At 26.3% G+C, this 8,786-nt stretch overlaps 2 protein-coding genes across 5 annotated transcripts; one reads left to right on the forward strand and one right to left on the reverse strand.

Annotated features, from left to right (window-relative positions):
- Window positions 1-268: 268 nt before the first annotated feature.
- LOC122629138 (zinc finger protein 436-like) lies at window positions 269-4,430 on the reverse strand. Of its 3 annotated transcripts, none has more exons than XM_043812215.1 (11): window positions 4,292-4,430; window positions 3,376-3,608; window positions 3,113-3,304; window positions 2,862-3,044; window positions 2,460-2,788; window positions 1,949-2,371; window positions 1,606-1,843; window positions 1,387-1,527; window positions 1,165-1,284; window positions 928-1,086; window positions 269-835 (listed from the first exon to the last, which is right to left on the reverse strand). In XM_043812215.1, the coding sequence occupies exons 2-11, from the start codon at window positions 3,595-3,597 to the stop codon at window positions 602-604; spliced, it is 2,241 nt and encodes a 746-aa protein (XP_043668150.1). In that variant the 5' UTR covers window positions 3,598-3,608; window positions 4,292-4,430; the 3' UTR covers window positions 269-601. The 3 variants fall into 3 exon arrangements, with proteins under 3 accessions (XP_043668150.1, XP_043668157.1, XP_043668167.1); XM_043812222.1 differs by having other exon boundaries at window positions 4,241-4,370; XM_043812232.1 differs by lacking the exon at window positions 4,292-4,430 and adding an exon at window positions 3,704-4,144.
- A 14-nt stretch (window positions 4,431-4,444) lies between these two features.
- On the forward strand, window positions 4,445-8,351 carry LOC122629180 (double-strand break repair protein MRE11). Of its 2 annotated transcripts, none has more exons than XM_043812308.1 (13): window positions 4,445-4,583; window positions 5,115-5,216; window positions 5,343-5,514; window positions 5,582-5,718; window positions 5,784-5,974; window positions 6,054-6,258; window positions 6,375-6,647; window positions 6,735-6,816; window positions 6,884-7,028; window positions 7,106-7,269; window positions 7,395-7,521; window positions 7,626-7,970; window positions 8,229-8,351. In XM_043812308.1, the coding sequence occupies exons 2-13, from the start codon at window positions 5,132-5,134 to the stop codon at window positions 8,319-8,321; spliced, it is 2,019 nt and encodes a 672-aa protein (XP_043668243.1). In that variant the 5' UTR covers window positions 4,445-4,583; window positions 5,115-5,131; the 3' UTR covers window positions 8,322-8,351. The 2 variants fall into 2 exon arrangements, with proteins under 2 accessions (XP_043668243.1, XP_043668250.1); XM_043812315.1 differs by having other exon boundaries at window positions 5,121-5,216.
- The last annotated feature ends 435 nt before the right edge of the window (window positions 8,352-8,786 follow it).

Raw genomic sequence — 8,786 nt, forward strand, 5'->3', positions numbered from 1 at the left:
TTGTATAAGTGACAAAATGCAATAGATGTTTAATCCTAGTTATATAACTTATTTTATTTGGTTTAAATTTTATATCTTTTGTTACTATTATATGTATAATGTAGTTTTATAAAAGATACACAGCCAAAATACATACACACACACACACATGTGTGTATATATATATATATATATATGTATGTATGTATGTATGTATGTATAAAGGCATAAATACCTTATTCTTTTATAAGTTTGCAATGTGAGACAACAATTTTAACATGCTGCAAGATTTACTTATATTATATATTTTACTACATTATATTACTTATACAATTGCTACTCAGTGTTACAAAATCACTCAGTAGTTAGACGAACAACATGTTTCATGCACTTACATTCTAATTGAAATTATTTTTAATAAGATATTTTTCTATAAATATATTTACCACATATTATCAGTGGTTTAGATCATGTTTATAAGATTTATTATGTATGTGATATTATTATATATAAAATTGATTTATATCTGATAGAAGTAAATTAGTTATGTACGAATTCGATTTACTGGTAGAAGTAAGCATTTAATGCTGATAAGTAAATTATAATATAATTAAATAAGTTTTCATGTATTTTGTACTAAGCTCAGCCAACTTCTACCGTCTTCAGATACAGACGATGGAAATCGTATTTGTACCAATCTTACAGCATTCTTTTTCTCTTCCACAATTTCTTTATACTCGGCAGGATTCGGTACAACTGTTTCTCCTTCTTCATTATCATTGTAAGTGTATACTTCTTCTACTTGATCTGTTTCTTCATTTTTACATTCTATAGCATCTCTTTCAGAAAAGTTTATCTATAAAAAACAGTATTATTATAGACATTTCGAGTTTATCATATATGCATAGTCCGTCATATATGAATTATTATAACATAATATAATATTACCTGTTGATCAACCGTTATTTGATCAACTTCTTCTCCGACGACATTCTCTTCTGCAGGTATGTTCAAAACACTTTCTTCGTTATATATTTGATTCTCATTTTGATGTTGTATAATAACATGGTCTTTCAATTCAGTAACATATAACTCTGTTTCTTCCAGCTAAATATTTTTTTCAAACATTAATAACTAAATGACTTTTACAATAAATAAATAAGTATATAAAAAATAAATAATTACTTGATTATTTTCTGTCTCGTCCATTAACAACTCTACATTACCATCTGGAATTGCTATTACTTGATCATCTTCTGTAGTTAAACGTGGTTGATTTACAACAATTGTATCATTTAAGTGTCCCTATGATGTAATATATCAATTAAATTATAAACGTAAAAGTAATATAGAGAACTATATTTATATATAAGAACAATATTTATATTTTCTGAATTCATTATATACCTGAGTTTGCATATGAGCATATAATAAAGGTTTTCTCATAAAACCCATACCACATACTAAACATTCATAAGGCTTTTTGTCACTATGTATAAATCGATGTGCATTTCTGTTATCTCTACTATTGAATGCTTTCCCACATACCTAGAGATAATATAAATTTAGTTTGTAATATTATAAGATATAAATTTTATCTAATAATAATTATAATCAATAACTTACCTCACACAAATATGGTTTTTCACCAGTGTGAATGCGCATATGTTTTTTGAAATGTTCAGGATAAACAAAAGTTGCTGTGCATATATTGCATTTATAAGGTCTTTCACCAGTATGAGCTGCTTTTATATGATAATCTAGAAGTCGTCTTCTCTTAAATCCTTTACCACAATCGTCACATTTGTATCTTTTGTCATTGTAATGTGTAGCACGTTTATGAGATTGTAGATTGGATCTTTGACTACAAAATATTTTGTATGTTGTGTAAAATTCTATATTCACATTTAAAATTCTTATCCTTAATTATATAAAGTGCAAATGATAAATAATACAATTATATTCTTACCTAAAAGTAGCTCCACAGAATTCACACTGATAAGGCTTTTCTCCTGTATGAGTGCGTTCGTGATCTCTTATTTCTGCTTTTCGTGCAAATGCCTTTCCACACATTCTGCATATATATGGTTTATATCCAGTATGTACAATATTATGTACTTCTAAGTTATGAGGTGATCCAAATGCCTTACCACATTGATGACATACATAATCTTTAACGCCATTATGAGTTCTTTCATGTTGATTAAGATTTTGTTGACTCAAAAATGTTTTATTACATAGTGTGCACTCAAATGGCCGAGGACGTATCTCATGTGTTTTTACATGAGCTTTATACGTATATTTAGATGCAAAATTTTTACCACAAGTCTCACAAATATACGGGCGTGTTCCAGTATGTGTGTTAATATGCTCTTCCAAAAGATTTCTGGAGCTATAAATCACATGTTTTTGTATTTACCTTACTCGTAAAATTATAGAGCAATAAGTATTATTAAATTATTTAAAGCAATATAACATACCTGTATCTTTTACCACAGGTTTCGCAAGGCCATGATTTTACTTGTGGATAGTGAATTCTCTTGTGGATTCTAAATAATCGTAAATTACTAAAGATTCTGTTACATATTTCACATTGAAAATCACCTTCCTCCTTTGCAACGTGTTCATCAAGATGAAGAGATAATTCGTTTCTTTTTTTGAAGTCATCTCCACATATATCACAAATATATAAACGTGTGTCATGTACATTTTTCATATGTGTTATAATAGTTTTTGCATCAACTGCTTCTTTTTCTTCTTCATCTGTACATAGTAAGCAAGTATACATAATTCCATCTCTAATGACAATCTGAAAAAATATTGATTGATTAGATAATAATTCTTACTACAAAATGAAATCTTTTTTATCCAATATAGAATACCTGTTCCTGAGAAATTTCAGCTTTTATATTAGATTTAGCTTTCCTCGTTCTCTTTTTTTCTTGATCATTTTTTGATTCATCTATGGTTTCTACTCTCACAAACATGTTTTCTGATTCTCCTGCTTCATCCCTTTCTTCCATTATCTCTTCAACTACTTCAAACTCTCTCTCATTTTCTTTGTACTAAAACAAATTATTAATTAATACTTTAATATATTTTTTCATGTGAATATCATTACAAAATGATTTACATTTGATGGATCTGGGGTTTCCGCATCTTTTAGTTCAATTTCTATAGTCTGATTTTCTATATTATTTATGTAATCATGATCATTATATTCCTCTTCATTTTTGGATAGATCAGATATTTTAGTAATAGTTTTTTGATAATTATTATATAATTCTTGTTTTATCTCTAGTAATCTATTTTCTAATTCATCAACCTAAAAATACATTGATAGTTGCAATACATTATATAAAACTCATAATTGTAGACAAAAATAAAAGTATTTACCTCATTAAATAATTTGTAACATTTTTTACATATAACAAGTGAATGTGCACTTTCCTCATTGATACTTATTTCTAAAACTGTACATATAGTATCCACAAGTGGCTTTTCTGAAGTAGTAACAGAAGTTTCATTAAATATACGTATACTACTTCTAGTAGAAACTCCAACTTTACTATTACAGATCAAGCAATGAGTAATATCCTTCTCAAAATCAGCCGTCATCTTTCTAGTAGCTACAAAAAATGAATGTTATGTTACAAAATAAATTAAATAAATGAAACAATTTAAATTCTATTAGCAAAAACTATATGTATCTTTCTATTCTTACATCGTACATATCCAACAGATCTTTTGATTTTTTTATATCTTTAAATTCTATAAAATATATAATTAAAGTATTTGGAAATTATTGTCAAATAATATATGTAGACAGATATAAAATGAAACATATATCTTTATTGGAACAAAACGAATGTAACTATTAAAAGAAAGATTAATAATGATAATCCGGTGGACTATATAAACTATATCTTTTTCAATTCTTAGAAAACTATTATCTATCTACAATCGTAATATTATAAAAATAAGATAAATATTGTCTGAGTAAAGCGACATTTTTTCTTATACAATCATAAATGACGAACGATATTGAGAAATAAAAATACATTATACAATATCGTGTATCGTTCGACATCATATTGTTAATCATTATTAACATACTAATGAACAATGCTTTTAACTGTTGATCAATGTTTTTGACATACTATCAACAATCATACCGCATTGCGTACATTTATAAGTAACCGGCGAGATCTAATAACCCTAACAATATTATTGCCGACTACTAAACAAAATTATTGCATACATTCCTCGTTAAAATGGACATAAAATGAAGTAAAAAGTTGCCAGCACTGACTTGAAATTTTCGTTTCTCGTTTCAAACGATTGGTAGTGAACAAAGCAACGGAGAGTTCTTGATGCCAACGACATTTACGTCTTCATGGTGGTCAGGGTGTGACGAAAATCCATATTGAAATTAGAACGATATTTCTTATCACTTTTTTACTATTGAAGTAGGTTTTTCGTATTGCGCAGCGTCGTGCAATAACCATGAACCTAGAAATTCGATAATCCTGCGTCAAATGCCCTCTACAGCAACCATAAGAAACATAACGGCCATATTGTACAAAGAACTGAAGTAACTTAAGGTACGTTTGTATGATGCGACAATAGGTTACACGAAAGGTGCACATTCAAGTGAAATAAGTAATAATCTTTATTTGTATATATAAATAATATGTATATGTTGTTCTCTGCTGTGTGTATCTAATAATATATAAATAATATATGTGTACTATAATATTTTATAATATAGACATATATATTAAAAATTTTTTTATATTGTCGGTTAAATTACCCAGGATATCTTTCTCCTTGAAAATTTGGCGCCAATTAATAAGTTGGTTTTTGTTTAATAAAAACTTAAAAGTTCATAGAAATTTATACAAGATCTGTACATAAATAATGAATAAAAATTACTATTATATTTTATGTGAAATATTTAAGCAAAATAAGAAAGAATATTTTAATAAATTGTAAATATTTCATGCAGTCTGACAGATGTCGCTATTTAGAAAATGCGCTCTTTATTCATTTTATTTGACTCGGTTGATATTTGTTAAAGCAATTCGGATTAGAATAATTTGTTAAAAATTTCGCTTGTTACAATTTTCTGAAAGTTTCAGATATATTTAAAATGGCAGAAATATCCGATAGTGACACATTTAAAATTTTGGTAGCTACTGATATTCATCTTGGCTATCAACATGAGAGAAATAAAGGTGTGTCTTTAAAGTGTATTCTTTTATTAATTAAAAAATATATTAGTGTAAAAAGAATTGTATTATTTAGTTCATTAATTTGTGTTACACAATATAAAGAATATATATGTACATCTTATTTCACAGGTCAACTACTACGCGATAGCTTTACAACCTTTGAAGAAATTCTTCAATATGGTAAAAAATATGAAGTTGATTTTATACTTCTTGGAGGAGATCTTTTCCATGATACTAAACCTTCTCAAAGTACTATGATTGAATGTATGGACTTACTAAGGAAATACTGTTATGGTCCAGGGTTTGTATAATATATATATATTTCCTTAAAACTATATAAAAAGTAAATCTTTTTTATAATTTAACAGAGACATTGCAATGGAGTTTTTAACAGATCCTACTACAGTTTTTGAACATTGTCGTTATAAAAATGCTAATTACGAAGATCCAAATATAAACATTAATATGCCAGTATTCACAATTCATGGAAACCATGATGATCCAAGTAAGAAATAGGAAAATATATTATTGAATTTAATAAATAGTAATTTAACAAGTATAATTTTATAGGTTTTAGTAATGTTGGTTCTATGGATACGCTGTCAGTAGCTGGACTTGTTAATTATTTTGGAAAATGGATGAGTCTTGACAAAATAACTGTGGAACCTATAATATTAAAAAAAGGTTCTACATATATTGCTTTGTATGGTTTGGGTTTTGTCAATGATCAAAGAATGTACAGGCTTATAAAAGATGATAAAGTATGTTTACATAAATTTCATCATATATAATTTATTATTAATGAACTTATTATTACTAATGATATATTTATGTACATAGCTTCAGCTAAAGAAAGTAGAAGAATTTCCAGAATGTTTCAATATTCTTGTTTTGCATCAAAATCGTGTACAGCACGCACAAAATGATTATGTTCCAGAAAGTAAACTACCATCGTTTCTTAATTTAGTTATATGGGGACATGAACATGAATGTCGTATTATGCCAGAAGCAGTTGTGGGAGCTTCATATTTTATATCTCAGCCTGGTATGACATTTACTTAATGCTATTTGCTTAATACAGCAATTAATATTTCAAGATACATAATATAAATGACTATGCTTTCATAGTTCTATGAAATAACATTTACAATAATTATACAGGTAGCTCTATTGCAACATCATTATGTCAGAATGAAACTGTACCAAAACATATTGGGCTACTATATGTAAATAAGTTACGATTCAAAATGAAAAAACTAAAACTAAATACTGTTAGACCTTTTGTATTTGATAACATAATTCTCTATAATAATCCTGAAATCGAAGAAAAAAGAAAATCACAATTTATATCTTCAAATACAAACATTATTTCTGAGTATGTAGATAAATATATAGAAGATAAACTTATACCTAAAGCAGTAGCACAATTGACAGGTAATTTTTTCAAATATCGTTTATTATAAATTTATTAAAGAAATATTCTAATATTTGTAATCTATATTGAATGTTATGTCATTACAGGACATCCTAAGCAACCAGAAGAGCCCTTAATTCGTTTACGATTATTTTATAATGATGAACAAGATATATTTGAAACTGCAGGGTATATTTTTAATGCATTATAATAATATTGAGATGATTATAATACATATTAAAAAACTATTTTGTAGGCTTTCACAAAAGTATTGCGATGAAGTACTCAATCCTATGAGTATGATCCTTTTTCGTAAAACTGCTGATACCTCTAAATCGAGTAAACATACTATTATAGATGATACATTGGATGATTTAGCAGATAAATTTCATTTTGAAGATGTAATAAAAAATATGTGCATAACAAAAATATGATACATTAAATATGTCTCTAATAGTTCTTATAATTATCTTCATAGGAAGAAAGGGGTTGGACACAGAGTGTTCAAGGAAGTATTAAAGAGTATTTTGATTCAGAAGAGAACAAAGATTTGTTAACAGTCTTATCTGTTACTGGACTGAATGAAACATTAAGTCAATATATCGTTAAAGCGGATGAGGAGGCTATACAAGATGTGATACAGTAAGATATTTATTTAATATGGATTTTAGATTTTAGATTTTATTTAGATTTTATTAGGTTTTAAATATTAGATTTATAATAAAAATATTATTTAATATAATGATAAATTTCAATTTCTATTTTAGAAATAAAATAAATAAAATCAAGGAACACATGAAGAAACAACATTTAGAAAATCCTGAGGAAATACTAGATAAAATTAAGGAATATAGAGATGAAAGAAACGAGAAGGAAGAAGAAGAAAGTCGAGATGTTAGTTGATAATATTTACAAAATAATCATTTATATAAATTTTGACATTAATTTTTGCAATACGCATATTTTATGATTTTCATTTATAAAATTTATTTGTATAGGTGATTAATTTCATGAGTACTAGATTATCTAAAAAAATTGGAACACATTACAATAATGATGATAACAGTGATGATGATGATGATGATGTTGATGATGATAATCATGACAGTGATGATGATGGCAATGATAGTGATGATGATAATGAAACGAGTTATGTAGGTAGAGGTAAAGGAAAACAAAATACGAGTACAAGAAGGAAAGGAAGAGGAAGAGCAAGTAGCAAAGGTACTTTAGAAAAAGCTTCTAGAAGTACAAAAGCTAATGTAACAAACAAAAGAAACAAAGATCCATTCTCTGCAGCATTGTCTGTTATACCCAACAAAGGGAAACAGTTGGGAAAACAGGTGAGATGAGAGATTCATATATTTTTTTAATATTACTATTATTATTAATCTTTTCTTTGTTATGAAGATCAATAGTACAATATTCACAAACATTGAAATCTTTTTTTTTTTTTACATTTATTTATTAATTACAAGATTTCGATGAAATTTTTATTAATTTTATATGTAGAAAAATTAATACAATTAATCAGATAAATGCGTTTATTATAAACCTGTTAAATAATATAAAAAAAATTATTTCTCTTTTTCCTCATATAGATGCAATCCACGATAAATCAGCATACTACGCCTTTGAGTCAATTACGTCAACCGCCTGTGAATAAGTATATAAATGTCTCCGATAGTGATTAATTAAAGAGCTATTCATTTCTAAAGAAGAACGAAAATAAAATGTAATATATGTCTGTGTCTTTAATGTACATCTGTATTTTCTATCATATGTGTGGCGCTATTTATATATATATATTTTTTTTATTTTTTATAAATACTTATATATTGATAAAAGTTCATTTCGATAATAGTGATATCTCTTTCAGTATTTTTCTGTTATAATAATAATAATTAATCAAAATAGTAACGCATTTACATTAATTTATTATCGATTAAATTTATGATAAAAAATTGTTTCACATTTTTAGCTATATCATAATTTTATAAAATATTTACAATTTATTTTTCAATAGTATTGTAATTTCTATATAAGATTTACGATTTTTTTTACGAAATATAGATTATCAGTTTTTTGATATAATGATATATATATATATATATATCAATTTTTGTTTTTTCTCTTTACGAAGGGAGTGAATCATTTTA

This window comes from Vespula pensylvanica, chromosome 1 (genome assembly GCF_014466175.1).
Source record: "Vespula pensylvanica isolate Volc-1 chromosome 1, ASM1446617v1, whole genome shotgun sequence".
In the NCBI taxonomy this organism is placed as follows: domain Eukaryota; kingdom Metazoa; phylum Arthropoda; class Insecta; order Hymenoptera; family Vespidae; genus Vespula; species Vespula pensylvanica.